Genomic DNA, 18081 nt, shown 5'->3' on the forward strand with positions numbered 1-18081 from the left:
TTCAAATATTAATATTTTCATATTATTTTATTTCATTTGCACCCACCCTATTCGGAATATTATGTAAGCATTGCCACAATTTTGGGTGCCTTAATAAAATAGATAGGGTTGGGTCCTATTACTATATTACTAAATTGGATCTTGTACGAGTCATATCATACGCAATACCATTTTTAGTTGCGTATTTTAACTGCGATCTCATTTTAGTTAGGAAATTTAGTTATAGATTATTTTGCAATCTGTTGAGATATGCCAAATATCTCCGTTGACATTTTGGTATTTCTAAGTAATTGCTTACAAAATCAATCTATTTTTAACATTAGATATTCTAAAAGAGAGTAATTTCATTAGATTTACATGAAAAGTCAATTTCATTAGTCGTAAAGTTGACATGTCTAAGATGGTCATTCAATTTTTGTGCCTGATTCAGTCAGATGAACTGGCAGATACAGTTGGATCATCTTCAAGCATTGAGCTTCGCAAGTGATGTATTCACAGTTCATGAATCATCGATCACAAGCAAATTAACAGAAGAGAATTAACAAAGCTTCAATTAGGCCGATTCCCAAAGATAACAAAGCTCCAAATTGCCACTGCACCACAGGCTTAATGATGCACTTATTGTAACTTTCCTTGTCCAATTTTGTATCTATCTAAAAATTTTGGAGCAATTAATATACACATGCATGCATAACAGTTAGCATCTCTCTGAGATTAGATCTTCTTTATTAATTAAGAACAAGTAGAGTTGAACTTGAATTCAGAAACAAGAGCAGACAAGGAAGCCGACAACTCTTATGTTCCACTAGTTAGCTAGCTTCCATTAATACACGAGAAGAGATCTTGTAGTACTACCTTCTTGGCTACATACTGTTCTTAGCATGCAGATTCAATTCCTTTTTTATTCAAGGGGAACTGACACTCCTCTATGGCATGGATTTGGTTTACTAGGACTAAGGACTGGTTGTTGAGAAATCTCAATCTAATAATTCAGGTAAACCAGACAAGAAATTCAAGTAAACCAGGGGAACCATCCATTGTATATTCCTGCACCAAAGATGGGTCATCCAGTACAACCAGACTTGTGTCTTGAAACATCATCAAACATTGATATAAATCTAGTGTGGTACGGTCATTACATATCGAAGTTAAACAGGCAGGCACAAATAACGTGATCTCCAGTTGAAACAAAAACAAAAACAAAAACAAAAATGATCCAATGGCATTACCAAATACATGAAGATAACATCAGCATACAATTCGATACACTAAATATGGCCAGCGGTAACAAGCAGCAGTGAAATAGAAAGCAAGATCAGTAGGCGGATGATTAAGAACACTGCAAGAAGAAATAAAAGGAAAATTTGTAATTCTTTGCCACTTCAAGGTGCAGATAAGCGAGAACTAATATGAGACATGGACTTACGGAAATCATTTAGAATGTGGCTAGGGGTGATCCAGCCGTTGTGAAATAGGAAGCAAGATCGATGTTCAGGTCAGCATACATGCTCAAGAAAGGATGCGCCTGGGTTGTTCAGAATAAATGAAGAGATCAAGGGAAAATGATTCTGCCACTTTGTAAAGCAAAAGAAAAACGAACTAATATGTGACTACTACATACCAAGAGCGCCTGTGCAGGTTTTCTATCCTTGGGATCTTTCTGTAAACTGAAACCAAAGTTTACCATAAATGCTACTTGTGAAATGGACATCAAATGAGTTATATCATTAACAAAATATTAACAATCAATTAAGAAGGAACAAGTCCATGTGGAAAAGAAATAGAGAATTATTTAATTCTTAGATTGTTCTAGTTTTAGAAATATCATACAAAGTTTCAAAATTATCAAAATATTATGTGAATTTACAAGCCCTATTCTTTTATCTTCCTAAATCTAATATTGCAAAAGCAATCTCCAAATTTAAAAACTAATTTTAAATTAGCCCTTGCATCGTTCATAAATTAGTTGGATTTATTGAGTCTGAAGTAAAATAATCCTTACATATTTCATAAATTAGTTTTATGATATCTGCTATAGGTCGGTACTCACATATTTCATAAATTAGTTTATGACATCTGCTATAGGTCGGTACTTATATGATAAGATGTAGGTTTAAGATCATAGAAAAAAAGAGATATTTACCAGACATGCTTATAAGATCTTGTATGTATGACATACCATAAAAATTTGTCATACAACTGATGGTAGCATCCTCATGAATTAAAGATGAGATGGACTAAGCTGAATTTTTTGAGATTTAGTAGTCTTCTATTGGAGGAAGTGTAGATATTTCTCAAATGATATATCAACAATAGAGGGTCTACTAGAGTGAATATGATCATGAAAAATTTTCTTGGATGTACCAATATTGATGATTTGAAGAGGAATTTTCATTAAACTTGGAGAAGCCACAAATAGTTTTCAAAGGCTCTTTTAATAACCTTTGTTTAATCTAGTGTTCCTGAGTGAGAAATGTTGTAACTTTTCAATGTTACCCAAGCAAACGTAATTAACAAATCCCATAATATGCATTTGAAGATAAACAAAGTATCTTTTTCTAAAACCATAGTAGCACAAATAGACCTGCAAGTCAAGTTTGCTTCTGACCATTGTTTCAACTAGATCATAGTGCCTAATATACTAGATGGTTAAATGCAGATCATGAGCAATCAGATTTTGGTAATACTCCACCAAGAAATTACTTTCACCTATGAAAAAAAATTAAACAAAGTCTAAAATGTTAAAACAGTTGCCTAATGGAACAACAAAATTTGACCAACCAAATATCCAATTATAACTAATGTCAAGCTATGATTTAATCGAAACATCAATTTGAGAAAGAAGCAAACAACAAAAATTATTTAGCACTAAAAGCTATGTTATCCAATATAGAATATTTAAAACCTGAAGTTCAAAAGCACATGACAGAATTATTAAGGTACCATCCTTACCATTCAGAAATAAATGAGGAGAACTCTGCAGAAAATTGATCAGAAGGTGCAGAGGGTGGGGGGCGTTCCACCACTTCTTCAAGAAGTTCATAGAAGCTATCACAAGGTGGATAAGGAAATTGACCCGTAGCACACTCCAGCATAACGAGACCCAAGCTCCAAATGTCACTTACATGACCATGTTTTTCTCCAGTAATTCTTTCAGGCTGTCAAGACAAATGTGCCAGTGTGAATGCAGATAAAAGCTTTAGAAATTCGGTCCACAAGACTATTAAAAGAGCATAACTAGACTAAAAATATGGAACTTATCGATACTTACAGACATGTAATTGTATGTACCAGTAAAGGTGTCACGCTGACCCGAGGAGCTTGCAATTATCGCACTAACACCAAAATCAGATATTTTGACTTCGCCTCTATGATTGATCAAAATGTTTGATGGTTTCAAATCACGATGGATAATGTGCTTTTCATGATGCAGATAAATCAAGCCATTTAGCACCTGCAAGAATAAATTACTTTACCCAGAGATGACTTCCTCCCCATACAATCACAAATTATAACTTGTGAAGACAATGAGCACTGGCCTGGTTACAGATTGCAGCAAGATATGGCTCTGGAATTGTTCTTACACTCTTCAAAAAATCTGCAAGCGAACCACCATCCATGTACTCCAGAACTATAGAGATAACACCATTATCATAGAAACATTGATAGCATTGGACAACAAAGGGGCATTGGGTTGATAGGCTTATCCTAAGTTCCTGAGCAATCTGTTTCCGTATGTCCTCTTGAATGTTCATCTGTATAACCTGGATGTTAAAAGTCATGAGAGCTTCTGAATACAGAGTTGGTTTGTCACACAATCATAGAACATCATCATGTATTTCATTTGAATGCTAGGTAGGAAAGCATCATGTTGCATTTGAATGTTAATTAGGAAACTAATGAAAAATTTTAATTGAAAAGAAACACAAATAATAAAATATGGACTGATGCATGGAAATTTTTGAAATTGTGTGAACATTTGATGATAGTGAAAACCTAATATCTTGACACAAGCAATTGTCAAACTGATCCAATGTGCAAATTGATGGTGATCTGTCTTCAACTTGTAAAGTTTGACAATATTGAACCGTTTGATATGCAAACATTTCTTTGATTGGTTTAACATAAGCCAAAGGATGGAGAAAACTTGAGCTTTGACAGAATATTCGGTACATATTTATATGGTCATGCATCTTTCTCCGAAAGAGTACCTATAGGTATCCAAATATCCTTTTTCATAAAAAAAGATGGCAAACTATTATTTTTTGCAATAGTTAATCCATGTATCAACTATAAATGTTCCAAAGCAAAAAGTAGAATGTGTTCATCATTTTTTCAATGAAATCCTGATGAGATCATTACTAATTTAAAAACTAACATAAATAACTTATCTGACAAACAAGAGGTTCTACCAAAATAAACGTTTATATAATCTCAAAATTTTGAAAATTAAATTTCTAATTTGCATTACTTGGTTAAGAATTATTTAGAAAGTTACAATTACAGAAAATTACCTCTTAGTCCCTTAATTCCACTTGTTTCTTTTCTTTCCTTAAGATATTTACCTCAACTGTCGGTCTTTGATTTTTTTTTTGTCTTCTTGCAAGTTTAGCACAAAACACATTAAAAATGCATTCATGTCCTCAGATTAAATATTTCAAGCACATCTATCTTTAAATGTGCTCCCAATATGCTTGCAATGTCAAGTTGGATTATTTAAAGAAGGAGAAATATGATGTTTTACAGTTTTTTGTAGAGCCAAATTTAGCAACATTGGGATTGATTGTAGTAGCTACACGTGAGCAATGTTTTATACACATCATCATTTTGGAAGGGTTGAATTTCCTGTCCATTTGCAGATCTATACATCCACATTTTATCAATGATGAATCTTTACAATCATTTTGCAAAAAATTGGGCTTGCTAATAACAAGCATATCATTCAGGTCAGCCTTACAACAGGGATGCTTGCTGAATGAAGACGTACACCGAAAAATTGAATTCTAAGAGACTGATTGAGAAAACAGCAATTACAATATTTTGTTCATATCATTTCATTGACCAGCCACATGAATCTTATCCCTCTAAAGACAGTCATGATCCGAAAATACTGTACTAAAATACAGACAAATATTGGGGCTCTTTTTTGCCTAATTTTCAACCAACAGAACTTAAGCTTAAGATGCATAGATAAAGAAGCTACCTTTACATTTTAAAGATAATACCCCAAGCCAGAGTTTATAAAAGAGTAGCAATCAGAAATAAAAGGGGCAATGATTAAAAATTATCATTTTTTATACAAAGGAAGGCAAGATGCAACCTTAGTGTAATGTATATATAATAAGAGAGGTCATTTAGTGTCTAATATACACTGCCAAGTAACAACACAGTTGCACAAACACAGCTATATAATCTCTCCAAAAAGACGGAAGCATTGCCAACCACTTGTAATACTAGAGGAAACTTTTCAGTGGCATATATGACAATGGTAAAAGTGAAAATAAATTCTTCAATGATCAGCATCATAAGATAAACATACCCAATATTAGAATGTCTAGGGGTCTAATTTTATACCTTAAGAGCAAAAAATTGGCTGGTCCACTTGTGACGAACAAGCTGAACAATTCCACCACTACCCTTTCCAACTACTTTCACCGCATCCAAGTCATCCAAACTCAATGTATTATCCAATGGTTTGATAAGAGGTGGCTGCATTACAATGCAAGAAATACTGTGAGTCAAAGCTACAGATTCAGCAGAAGGAACCAATTGTATACAGAAAACTTAAGTACTTAATTATGAACATGCAAAAAAAGGTTAACGATTGACATGCATTACCATGAAGCAGAAGACTTTACCATCTACTTGGTGCAATGTAATTCCTTGATTAGACTCAATGGACAGGGATGGGAGCAAAAATAGTATGAAAGAACAGATACTACATAGGCTAACTGCTACTTGCTAAGGTCTAAATACTTTTGGAAATCAGAAACTAAAGTTCCATTATGACTACACTATTAGATTAGTATGCCATCAGATGGTATGAACTATGCAATATCCACCAAGTTATAAGCTGATGGATCTCTCATTAATTCTTACACTCTTTCTCCTCCACTTTCTTCTACCTTCTTTCTCCACTAATCGTCTCTGAAACTGTCCAATAGCTTGCATGAGGCCAGCAAGTAATGAACATGAGTCAACTAACCATTTGAAAATCATCTAAATAAGTATTTGATAGACCGACTTCAGCTAGGTTATGTAACAAGGAGAAACAGAGCCAGCAAACAGCAAGATGATTTAGGTCGTTATGAGCATATAAAAGGTTATGAGTCTAGATTAGGGATTAGTTTAACTCAAAGAAAATTGACCTTATGGACTATTAGAACTACAAAGGGATACATGACAATTAACACTAATTTTACCTTAATGAGTATATACAAGGAGTCTACCAGAGCTTGTAAACAAGATCAAGGTAAGAAATAAAGAGGCATCAGTTCCTACACAACTAATATTCAAATCAGACAACATCCAAACCTTCATGAGTCTATACAAGGAGTCTACCAGAGCTTGTAAACAAGATCAAGGTAAGAAACAAAGAGGCATCAGTTCCTACACAACTAATATTCAAATCAGACAACATCCAAAACTGTCACTAGAAACTCCTGATACCACACCTCAACATTTCATAGATATTAGAGAGCACCTTGAAATCATAGCTTCTCAATGGCCTACTATTACCAAAGTCCTTTCATTTTCTTTTTCATTCTGTTCCTTTATAATTTTTTTTTAATCTTCTGACTAGAGTTGGTGCTACATTAATCCATCAATGAGACGTTTCACTGTTTCAGTGATCAAAATTTCTTCTTGTTTCCCTATATGAACCCTGTCGCAATTCACTACAGTCTTCCCCCCCCCCCCCCCCCCCCCCCCCCCCCCCCCCCCCCCACACACACACACACACACACAAAAAGAGAATACAAAGGGAAATATTACCCCTCCTTCTTCGCTTTGAGAGACGATCCGAAGTCCATCTTTATTGACAAGAAGATTCCCATCCTTGAAAGTGCCACTCTGTGTCCTACACTCCAAAGCAAAAAATTTCTAGTAACCGAAAGATCAAACGCTCGCAAATGAAAAGAAAGAACAAATCAAGTACAAATCAGAGATGGAAAAGATGATCGATTACAGAAATTTTCCAATAGACTCCTCCTGACCAGGGAGGGAAAGCTTGAGCTTCCGATTTCCAGGCCCCGTCTTCTTCATTGTCTTTATCGGCTCCACTCCTCCCCCTTATTCCTCTTCTTCTACTCTTTCTTAGACGACGACGACGGCGACCAGAAGAAATGCCGGTTCTGGTTGAGCGATGCTTCAGCCTCACCGGGGGCGGATCAGCGATCCCGACGCGTCGGAACGAGCTAGAGACGTCGACTTCGAGGAGAGAATCAATCGAGGAGAAAAGTCTACCGGACTACAAAATGGTCGACTCAGCCACAAATAATTTTGGATAAAAAATCTAAAGGGCGTCCCATTTTACCAAAATCGGATATTTTTTTTTATTTTAATCAAAAAACATCTCATCCTATCAATCATCTATAAAATAATACAGTTACCTTTATATATTATTCGAGATAAATCTGTATTAAACTCTAACTGTTATGTGAATATTATTAAATAAGATAATTACTATTTATAATGGTTAAATTGTGAATGTTATAGAATGGAATAAATTTGAATGGTAATAATTATGATTTATATATTAAGTTGATGATTGTTTTTTTTAAAACATCTCGTTAATGATTCTGATAAAATAAGTGCTCTTTTTATTAGGAACAATGATACACTACATGAAAAATATAGTATGAAATTTAATATGACACACTCCATGTAGTAGAACCTACATCTATGTAATTGAGTGTGTCATGTTGAGTTTGATGCTATATTTTTCTTGTAATGTTTTTTTTTTATTAGTGTCCAATAATTTTTTTTTGGCTTCGTATGGACTTCACATTTACTCTAATAATTGATGAAAATATTGTGTATTTTCTGATTTACGCTAATTGATGAAAATAAATTTTTTCGATCGGATTTATCATTTTAGAATTAATTTTTATTAGTAATTAATTTTTAAGGAAATAGCAGTATTAAATATTCATAGTCATAGTGATTAGTGTGAATGGTGGAAGTTTATGTAAAAAATAAAAAAGATTTATGAATTTATAAACCGCCGTCCGCCGGAAGTTTCGAAGCGTTGACGTGATTTTGAGATTTTCAGTCAATTTCTGGCGGAGCGACTCTTCTTCAAGCCTCAATCTCAACCACACGCAGACCGACGGGGCGCCCCTTCTTCCGCCTCCTCTTCCTCCTCCGTCGAACAGTGCACACCGCGCCGCTGGATGATACCGACCGGCGGAGATTCGGAGGCGGCGATAGCGGTGGCGGTGTGCGGTGGACTCGGCGGCGGCCGCCGTAGCCGCCGCGCTGTCCGATGGGCTGCCGACCACCTCGTCCCTTACGCCCGCCGCGTCGTCCTGGTCCATGTCATCCCCGCCATCGCCTCCATCCCCTCTCCTTGTAATCCCCCCTCTTCTTCCTTCCTTAAAACCCTAAAAATGTGGGTTTTAAGTCTTTTATCCTGCTTTTGCAGCGGGGGAACTTGTTCCCGTGGACCTTGTGGGGAGAGAGGTGGTTGAGATGTACGTTCAAGATCAGAAATCGAAAGCCCAGCGAGTGTTCTTCGAGTTCAGAAGGCTTTGCGGCACTAGAAATGTGACTGTTACCTCGCCTCCCTGTGTTGCCTTTCCTTTGCGCGTTCCTCTGTATTGGAATTGGGAAAGTTAGTTTAAAAATTGGACCTTTTTCTGTAGATTGATACTATTGTCTTGGAAGGAAAAGATCCTGCTTCTGCCCTACAGAAATATGTGTCGGAATCAGGAACTAGGAACCTGGTTTTGGGATCTTCGTCAAATTGGTTGAGAAGGTTTATTTCTTTTCTGTTACACACAGCTTATGATTCTTCTAAAATATACACTCAAATTGTTAGGTTGTTTTAGGCCAGTTCTTACTGATTGCTACTTCTTAGGATATTAAAAGGACTGGATGTGCCAATGACAATCCTGAAATACTCGTCCAATTTCTGCAACATTTTTGTTGTGTCACGAAGCAAGCTCATTATTAAATTTGCAAATCGACTAGTCTCGGATGGTAGGTGTAAAAGACTATCAATGAAACTATACTTGATGTTATGCATCATTCTTGACATATTGTTTCTTGCAGATCCTACATGTAGCTCCCATACAGAAACTATCAGCCATAAGTTACTTGGTCGAGGAGGTTGCGATAGGAATTCTCTTCTTGATGCTTAATCTTGCTTGTATATATTGGAAATTGTTACTAATTCCTTACCACCTTTGGTAACAGTTGTTGGCTCACACTCTTATACTTGGAGCGACCGGAAGTCATTTGTCAGTACATATTCTGAAACTACTCAATTTAGTGCAGTACATGAAGGAGAACAAAGTAATAGAATACTATCAGTTCCAACCTGCAAGAAATACGGTTATCTGGCATCTATTAAACGCATACATTTGGCAGTCTTCCGAACAACGAAAAAGGTTCTCTTTCTATCAGCGTATCTAAGTATGCATTTTAGAGCTTCTATGACTGTCACTAATGAATTGTGCTTACTGACTAGCATGTAAATGTTATATCCAATAACGGGTTCTCGTCTAAAACAATCTTCAGAGTGAACCTTTGGCTGGAGTATCAAAGTTAAAGAAAGAGTTACAAGACACTATCGCAAAGTATCATCAAGTTTGTGATGATTTGGTTGATGCAAAGATGAAGGTTGGAGTTTTTTTCTTGTTTATTTTAATGAAAGATTGAATTATATAATGAGTCTTTCGTACAAAAAAAAGTCATATTGCTTAGTTATGCTGGAATAGACTTATCTTAGTTTTGATCGATAAATGGACATCTAGCCCTTGCAACTCTGGCAATTAGGATGTTTTGGCTTTTTCTGAAGGGATATGCACTCCATTATTCCTTTTCCATCAATCCTCATATAGTTTCTTCTTCAAAACCATTTTGTATGTTCTTTCTGATTGTTTATCTTTTCTAGATGATTGGGATGTTTTGGCTTGTTTTTAAAGGGATATGTAATTAAATAGCTTTTCCATCAATTCATATACTTTATTGCATCTAAACAACTCAACACATCCTTTATGCAGGCTCATTTACTTTCTACTGAATGCTCCGAAGCTGAAAAGAAAGTAGAGGATGCGTCGGAGAAAGAGGAAGCTTTGAAACGGATTGCTGCAGAAGAAAGAGCTGAGCATTTGGAAGCAGTGAAAGAAGTTGAGGAAGTGAAACAATTTAGTTCACATATGCATGAGGCCCTAGAAATACAGAAAGCCAAAGAACTAGCTGGCAAAGTGTCGTTCGAGAAATCAGAAATAATAGATGCTTATTTCTTAAATAGCAATTGGTGCCGAAGATATTCAAAGGATGAAATAGAATATGCCACTGATAACTTCTCTGAAGCCAAGAAAATAGGTGAGGGAAGCTGTGGCAGTGTCTACAAGTGCACCCTTGACCATACCCCTGTAGCTGTCAAGGTTCTTCTTCAAAATGCACAAGACAAGAAAGAGCAGTTTCTTAGAGAGGTAAATTTCAATCACGAAACACATATAAACTCTTAAGTAGCGACGATAAATAAAATCAGTTTCAATCTTCTGCAGGTAGAAATTCTTAGCCAACTACATCATCCTCACATGCTTTTGCTGCTTGGAGTCTGCCTCGAGAATGCTTGTCTTGTGTATGAGTACATGGAAAATGGAAGCCTTGAAGATCAGCTTTTCGGTCATGGCAAGAAGCCACTTCCCTGTATTATTCGATTCCGGATTCTCTATGAAGTAGCATGTGGCCTTGCTTTTCTACATGGTAACAAGCCTGAGCCTATCGTTCACCGTGATCTTAAACCAGGGAACATTTTGTTGGATAGAAACTACGTGAGCAAGATTGGAGATGTCGGACTAGCTAAACTCCTCTATGATGTCGTGCCCGATGGACTCACTGAATACAAAGAAACTATTCTTGCTGGAACATTCTTTTACATGGATCCTGAATACCAAAGAACCGGCACAATCCGCCCCAAGTCTGATATCTATGCCTGGGGCGTGATTGCACTTCAATTGCTGACGGGGAAGCATCCAAATGGATTGATAGTCAGTGTGGAAAATGCTATCGAACAAGGAACCTTCTCTAATGTACTTGACCCCTCAATCACAGATTGGGCCCCTACCGAGGCAGAGAGCTTAGCTAAACTTGCTTTGCAGTGCACACGATTAAGGTGCAGGGATCGACCTGATCTCGATCTTGAGATTTTACCAGAGCTTGAAGATATATTGAACAAAGGGAATACTTATTCCAATCTGAAACGAAACAGCATTGATGTGCCAAAGCATTTTTTCTGTCCCATACTACTGGTATAACTCAATCTCTCATTTAAATTCTCATGCATCTGTAACCTATCCTTTTTCAGTTTTCAGTAGAAATGTTTGCAATCTCTACACAGGAGGTGATGGTCGACCCTTATGTTGCTGCTGATGGTTATACGTACGAATACAAAGCTATCAAAGCATGGCTTGAGAAATGTGATACATCTCCTGTGACCAAACTTAGGATTTCACACAGGTCCATAATCCCAAATCTCTCATTGCGTTCAGCCATACAAGAATGGAAGTTGCAGGTAGCTTTCTCGCCTCTTTGAATCAAATAGAGTGTTTGGATGTTGACTTTTTTAGAAAAAAAAAAGAGAAAATATTTGTAGTGTAAATAGCTTGCAAATGAAAAAGAGAGAAAAAAGTATAATAACAATAGCAGCTAATGTAGGTATGATTGTGTAGTAAGCTGTTTAGAATAAGGCTGTATGCTCCAAATTTGCATAGTAAGAAATGGAAATACAAGCTAAGCTTGGTTTTTGTGATGTTTGTGCACAAAAATGAACTGAAACTATCTTTCATATTTTATTGTCGATGTGTTTATCATGTTATCCATCACCCAATGTTAATTTGTTTTAATTTCTGAAGGCATGAAAACATTCAATCGCAACCATTCTTTAACAAAGACTAAAAATGGTATTAGAACAAGATTAACATATTGGAGCTGCGGGTGGCTTTCAATCGACATCAGTAAAATATAATGGAGAATGAATGCTTTTGAGCATGAAAGTTGAAAATGAAGGCTTATTTTTGAACCGACAATTATATATGTAGGCAGCCATTGTGATCCTTGATAGAAAGAAAAAGTGAGGAAATGAAGACACTAAAGGATTAAAAAGGCAATAAAATTTTGAGCAACATCGCTGAATTTTTACAGGAAAGTGGACGACTATCACAAGAAATCCTTACAAGAGTAGGAGCTCGAATTGGTAACTAAAAGATCAAATTGATGAATTCAAAGAACTACAACTTGAGAAAAATCATGAAGATCACCATGCCTTAGTTATAGATGGCATGGTTGATATCGAATAGAATAATGATTATTTTATAGGTTAGTTCTAATAGTGAATTTTTAGAAAAGACACATGGAATCCTCAAACATAGAGAATTCGAATTCTTCAATTAATTTAATTGGATAATATTAATTCAACATCAACTAAATAAATGTTTAAATAGTTTGAAAACTCTAACTATGCAAAAGATAAAAATAACTTTAATAAAAAATATAAAATTATTCGGAATCTCTGAAAATACTTTAAATGATATTTTTCTGGGCCTAAGATTAGGCTGTTATAGTTACACTTAATAACAAATGTAGATCTCTAAACGAGCTTCGATTTGATATATTATAGACCTTATGATTTAATCTGAATCAAAAATTATGACTTTTTAAAATTTAAGATCAAAATAGTCTCAAAAGATCCGTATTCACAAGTTCCCCTATATCAATGGTGAGTAGTGAAGATCAAAGAAATTGAGGCAGAAATATGACTAACACCCTTTCAAATCTCAACAGCATATTATACACTTCATATTCAGATGCAATAAGAAAAGTCACTACAAAAGAGAAAGTTAAAATCAAGAACAAAAAAAAAAGTTAAGAACAAAATTAGATATTTCAAGGTTGATTGTCCAAACATCTACTAAGAAAAACATTAAATATTTTGAGTGCAATAAAGAAAAACATTACAAGAATTGATGTCCAAAAACCAAAAAGAAGATAAAGGAGAAGTCAAACTCACAAATCCCCAAATCAACTTTTCATCCTGATTATGATCGTATTTTCAATTTTCAGTCACGTTTTACTCAAAACTAAATTAAATATTTGATATCCTCTAAACAAGCGGTCAGTTCAAGCACCAACTACATATTAATTTATAATAAATTTCTCCCTTACAATTCTTCTATGGTCTCAAATGTTTCCCATTATTTTCGAACACTTAATCGTAGATCATATACTTAATTAAACGTCAAGCCATGTGATTACAAAATATATATTTTTGATTAAAAGCTCTATTGCATGCATCAGCGTCAAGTAAATAGAGTGATATTAGATGGATTTAGACTTGTACTTGATTTTTTTTTCTTCTCATTTTTTATCTTTCACATGCATAAAGTTAGCCAATATATATATATATACATATAGGAATTCTCATATAGAAATTCTCATATATATATATATATATATATATATCATAAATTGATTTATAAGCCAACTTGTGAACATCTTTTATTATTTTTTATAGTGCAATCTAAACATGCGCTATGCAACCATATTTAATTTGAGAGGTAAGATAGAGTCATGTATTGTCCTACCCGAGGTTTAACCCCGGGCCTCACGATATTGAGGAGAGTTGTAGTTCAAATTTATGATGGTAAAAAAAAAGAAGGTATCTCGGGAACTTTTGATCAACTCGGGATTAATTCGAGGCTAGACTCCACCATTGTTGAAAGGGGCATTTTAAGTTGAACTTTCAAATGTCCAAAAAGGGACAAATTCAAGGTTGCCTTGGAGGCACTAAGTTGAGCATCTAAAGATTGAAGTGAAAGCTCGCAATACATTTTATATAATTTTACATAACATGAGTTATGCAAATTATCTTTGCCACCTAAAAAATAATATATTTTTGATACCCAGTCAAATTTTGATCATATTAAATAATTCTTAAAAATTGTACTACAAATTTTAAATAACCAAAAAAGGTTAATAGGGTTGGTAGTAGGTTATTTTACAAGGGCATGGACATATTATGGAATAAGCAAAAAAAGAGGGGCTTTTTAGGTAATTCACCATATAAATAAATTATATGGACAAAAATAGAAGAGATGTTGGAATCGTCGGGTGCGATCCTCTTTGTTTTTTTTAATCAAAACGGTGTTTTATTCTATTGGCCCCTTTTAATTACGTAGGTATCTTCAAATATACTGTTCGATCAATTTTGACTTTTTAATAAGTCAAAATATAAATTCAGAATAGAGTGAATAAGATCCGTCTATATTGTAATATACCATGTGAATGGTATGGATAGAATAAGTCTGTATTTTAACCGCTATAATTTTATAATTATTATAATATAATTATTAAATACATAAGTTAGGTCCGTATTGTAAATTTGATAATTATTATAATATAAATTGTAATAGTCCTAAATTTGAAATCTATCCGTCAAAAGAATAAAGGTAATGGATGCCTTTTGATCACTTTCTTTGATTTTTATCTAAATAAATAAATTTAAATTTATTTATTTATTTTAATAATTTAGATATCGAAATCTTGTAAGACTACATATTGAGGGGTGCTTGATATAAATTCGGTAATAGGAATGGTAACGGGTTTCATTGAGGGGTTAATGGTAATGTGAATGATTACTGAATTGATGGTGCTTGGTATAGAGAAATGAGTATAAGATTTTACGCCCTGGGAAACAGAGGAAGCGTCGTTGATGGCGAAGGCAGCGATTCGATTGCATCCGTGGTCGCTGTACTCTCTGGTGATCATTCAGTTCGACGGAAGCGGCGGCTCCAAAAACGCCAAGGATCTCCGCGTCGACGTCGCGTTGAGCGCCCGCGCGACCTTCTTTGGCCAGCGTGGAAGAATGGGCCGCATCGCCGGGCGACAACGGAGGGAATCGCTGAGGAGACTGCTACCGCCGCTGCCGAAGGAAGCCCCCTCCTCGGCGACTTTTGCTGGAACTTGCCCCCTCCGGAGCCGCACCCAGCCAACCCATTCCTCGTCGACTGGTCCCAATCCTCCCCAACGCGACTTCTGGAGGACCTGCGCCTCTGCTCGCAGCGCAACTGCGGGTGGTCGGAGACCCGCCGACACGAGTTCCGGCGGTGCTCGGTCTGCGGCGTCGTCAGCTACTGCTCCGGCGTGCCAGGCTCTCGATTGGCAGCTATCGCACAAGGCCGAGTGCGTGCCTCCTGCCATCTTCGTCGCCGACGTCGCCGCCGACACCGATTGAGAGAAGAAGAGGAGGAAGATGGGAGAGCTTAGATGAACGGGGGAGAAGACAAAGGGGGCGGCCAAGAGGGGAGGGAAGAATCACGGCGGGGCGCGGGGTATCGCTGTCCACAGGAACAAATAGGAATGAGTTTAGCGATAACCGGGGGAGGGGTAGATTATGAAATCAGGGATATCATATCCTTATTTTGATTTCCATTCCCGTCTACCAAGCATTAAGAATGGAAATGAAATAGATTTCATTCCCATTCCCCTCTCCTAAACCCGCCTACCAAGCGCCCCCTGAAAATATTAGATCTGTTGTTTATTCGCCCGTAGGTACGGCAGCAGATTTGGTATGCTCCCAGACCACGGCGATTCGTTTCCCAAAATGTCTCGAGGCATCAGGATCTGTCGAACTTCGTCTTCGTCAAAGCTCCAAAATTCCGCCATGGAACAAGCTTCGGAATCATGTTTCATCCTTTTGCACTGCCCTGATCAGTATTAAACACCCAGACATTGTAACAGTTTGCGCAGCTGGTAGTGCTTGGAGCAGTCGACATGTCGGCTCTGTGCTTGTCAGACGTCAGCATGGCCAAAGATTCCTACCTTGCGATCGAAGCCCCACGGGAAGGGCTCGCCGAATCCCTCTCCATTTCCCACTGGGTGTCCAAGGTCCTCCTCGCCAATCTCCCCATCCGGCCCGGTTCCGCTTCAGGACTGAGTTTCCTGATCGACGTGAGGCGCGCGGCCGCCAACGCCAGGATCCATGCGACCAGGAGGGTTGCGCAGGTCCTCAAATCTAAAAGAGTGGCTGCCGCTGTCGAGGGAGGAAGAGGAGAGGAGAGTGGGAGCGGCGGCGGCGGGTTGAGTTCGGATGCAGGTAAACCTGAAGGGAAGGGCTCGTGGAACGACATGCCCAAATTTCTCGTTGCAGGCGCAGTGTCCACAGTGATTTCCAGGTCTCGTCGCCCCCTAAGCTTTTGCTTTACGACTGTGCTCGCGCCTTGTTTGTTGTATTTCCCCAACGAAAAATTGTGTGCAGGACATGCATTGCTCCGCTGGAGAGGATAAAGTTGGAGTGTATCGTGCAGGGGTCGAAGCATTCCTGGCTAAAGATTGTCCAGTGCATCTGGGTTTCTGAAGGTTTGAGGGGGTTTTGGAAGGGCAATGGGCTTAATCTCTTGCGCATGGTTCCCTTCAAATCTATCAATTTCATTGCCTACGACATGTATGTGGATTGGCTGCTCCGCTCGGCGGGGAAGAACAGAGTCACAAATCATGACAGGCTCATTGGTGGTGGCATCTCTGGCATCCTGGCTACTTGTGTTTGCATTCCTCTGGATACAGTTAGTGGCAATAGATAATTTGTCATGATTCCTTAACATTGAATTCTTATGTTTGGTTTCTTCTGTCTTGATTTTGATATAGTTAAGAACAAGACTGGCGGCTCCGGGCGGCGATGCTCTTGGAGGAGTGGCAGGGTGCTTCCGCCATATGGTTCAGAATGAAGGCTTCTTTTCACTGTACAAGGGCCTGAATGCAGCCCTTATCAGCATGGGGCCATCGAGTGCAGTCTTCTACCTTGTCTATGATATCCTTAAGAACTCACACCTTTCCAGGGCGAAAAAGAAGAACCCTGATGGCGAGAGGAGTGAGTTGGGTGCGATGAAGACCTTGTTGTATGGTGCAATTGCAGGGGCAGTGTCTGAGACAGTTACCTATCCTCTAGAAGTCATAAGGAGGCAGCTGCAGCTCCAGCAGTCCAACAATTTAGGGTTGTCTTCTGCCTTCGTTGATCTTGTCAGAAAAGAAGGAGTTGAGTCTCTCTTTGCAGGATTAGTCCCCAGCACTCTGCAGGTTCTCATCCTTTTGTGTTCATAATTATGTTTTGGATGTCATATTTTACCGTAATCGCGATCACTAATTGTCATAGTTTGTGCATATGCAGGTACTCCCATCTACAGCTTTGAGCTATTTCTTTTATGAGGTACTGAAAAGTATGTTGAAGATCTAAACAATTATCCTTTCGAGATTGTTGGTGGTCTGAAAATTTGCGATTAGTAAACTAAATTGTATCAGGCAGAGCTGTTTCTAAAATTATAGTTATATGGCAAGAATAAAAGCTTGAAATATATATAATCTGTTGATATGAAGAAAGCTTGGTATGATATGCTCAAGCTTTGAGTTAAGCATCATTATATAGTAGCAAGTTTCTCTTTTCTTTCTTTGTCGTTAAACGAGTCAATCCAATGTTGGTACTGATCTGTTCTTTGACTAATTGATCTGTTAACTTTGTATGTTTATGATGGATACTGTTCATTGCCACGGCAATGGTTGAATGCTCGTCGCCAAAGATTTTTGCTGGTTTGTTTTGATCCGAACGTAGAGAACCAATTCAGGTTGAAGAGGATTGAGTCCGACCTCCCAAATGATAGATCTTACATTCCACAAAAATGTGAGGTGTGGAGTGGGTGGTGTGCATCCAAACTCCATATCCACTAGTAGCAGATAGGTCAAGGGGGAGTAACCACCTCAAACAGTGCCTTGCTGTAAGGTTCATATCTGAACAAGAAGTTTGTCTTATTTTGTTGGGATGTCAAAACTCAGAAACAAACAGGTTGCAACGTCTAGGAACAG

The 18081-nt window shown here is 37.4% G+C and overlaps 3 protein-coding genes and 1 pseudogene across 3 annotated transcripts; 3 read left to right on the forward strand and 1 right to left on the reverse strand.

Moving 5' to 3' along the window:
- Positions 1-1082: 1082 nt before the first annotated feature.
- Positions 1083-7476, reverse strand: LOC141826652 (mitogen-activated protein kinase kinase SIPKK-like). Its single transcript, XM_074713918.1, has 9 exons — positions 7187-7476; positions 6994-7078; positions 5575-5709; positions 3540-3764; positions 3272-3454; positions 2953-3158; positions 1622-1667; positions 1427-1525; positions 1083-1339 (listed from the first exon to the last, which is right to left on the reverse strand). The coding sequence occupies exons 1-8, from the start codon at positions 7261-7263 to the stop codon at positions 1436-1438; spliced, it is 1047 nt and encodes a 348-aa protein (XP_074570019.1). The 5' UTR covers positions 7264-7476; the 3' UTR covers positions 1083-1339; positions 1427-1435.
- Positions 7477-8269: 793 nt separating this feature from the next.
- On the forward strand, positions 8270-11978 carry LOC141827664 (U-box domain-containing protein 34-like). The gene is made up of 10 exons (XM_074714966.1): positions 8270-8571; positions 8645-8766; positions 8865-8977; positions 9080-9201; positions 9274-9330; positions 9418-9611; positions 9742-9843; positions 10227-10661; positions 10737-11483; positions 11573-11978. The coding sequence occupies exons 1-10, from the start codon at positions 8394-8396 to the stop codon at positions 11765-11767; spliced, it is 2265 nt and encodes a 754-aa protein (XP_074571067.1). The 5' UTR covers positions 8270-8393; the 3' UTR covers positions 11768-11978.
- A 2838-nt stretch (positions 11979-14816) lies between these two features.
- On the forward strand, positions 14817-15480 carry LOC141826093 (F-box protein At1g67340-like; annotated as a pseudogene).
- Positions 15481-15683: 203 nt separating this feature from the next.
- On the forward strand, positions 15684-17704 carry LOC141828122 (putative mitochondrial adenine nucleotide transporter BTL3). Its single transcript, XM_074715494.1, has 4 exons — positions 15684-16403; positions 16487-16790; positions 16873-17301; positions 17393-17704. Exons 1-4 carry the CDS (start codon positions 16003-16005, stop codon positions 17456-17458), a joined length of 1200 nt encoding a protein of 399 aa, XP_074571595.1. The 5' UTR covers positions 15684-16002; the 3' UTR covers positions 17459-17704.
- Positions 17705-18081: the final 377 nt, after the last annotated feature.

The sequence above is a fragment of the Curcuma longa genome, chromosome 4, assembly GCF_044706935.1.
Source record: "Curcuma longa cultivar G26 ecotype Majalengka, Jawa Barat chromosome 4, ITB_CL_G26_1.1, whole genome shotgun sequence".
NCBI lineage: Eukaryota > Viridiplantae > Streptophyta > Magnoliopsida > Zingiberales > Zingiberaceae > Curcuma > Curcuma longa.

What these genes read in the sequence shown, in the direction of transcription:
- LOC141828122 (XM_074715494.1), top strand. Translation starts at nt 16,003, where the DNA reads ATGTCGGCTCTGTGCTTGTCAGACGTCAGCATGGCCAAAGATTCCTAC. An exon ending in GTGTCCACAGTGATTTCCAG is followed by an intron (nt 16,404 to 16,486) that starts GTCTCGTCGCCC and finishes AATTGTGTGCAG; the next exon opens with GACATGCATTGCTCCGCTGG. An exon ending in TTTGCATTCCTCTGGATACA is followed by an intron (nt 16,791 to 16,872) that starts GTTAGTGGCAAT and finishes ATTTTGATATAG; the next exon opens with TTAAGAACAAGACTGGCGGC.
- LOC141827664 (XM_074714966.1), top strand. Translation starts at nt 8,394, where the DNA reads ATGATACCGACCGGCGGAGATTCGGAGGCGGCGATAGCGGTGGCGGTG. An exon ending in AAGAGCAGTTTCTTAGAGAG is followed by an intron (nt 10,662 to 10,736) that starts GTAAATTTCAAT and finishes AATCTTCTGCAG; the next exon opens with GTAGAAATTCTTAGCCAACT. An exon ending in TTTTCTGTCCCATACTACTG is followed by an intron (nt 11,484 to 11,572) that starts GTATAACTCAAT and finishes ATCTCTACACAG; the next exon opens with GAGGTGATGGTCGACCCTTA.
- LOC141826652 (XM_074713918.1), bottom strand. Translation starts at nt 7,263, where the DNA reads ATGAAGAAGACGGGGCCTGGAAATCGGAAGCTCAAGCTTTCCCTCCCT. An exon ending in TTGCTGCAATCTGTAACCAG is followed by an intron (nt 3,455 to 3,539) that starts GCCAGTGCTCAT and finishes TTATTCTTGCAG; the next exon opens with GTGCTAAATGGCTTGATTTA. An exon ending in AACCTGCACAGGCGCTCTTG is followed by an intron (nt 1,526 to 1,621) that starts GTATGTAGTAGT and finishes TGAACAACCCAG; the next exon opens with GCGCATCCTTTCTTGAGCAT.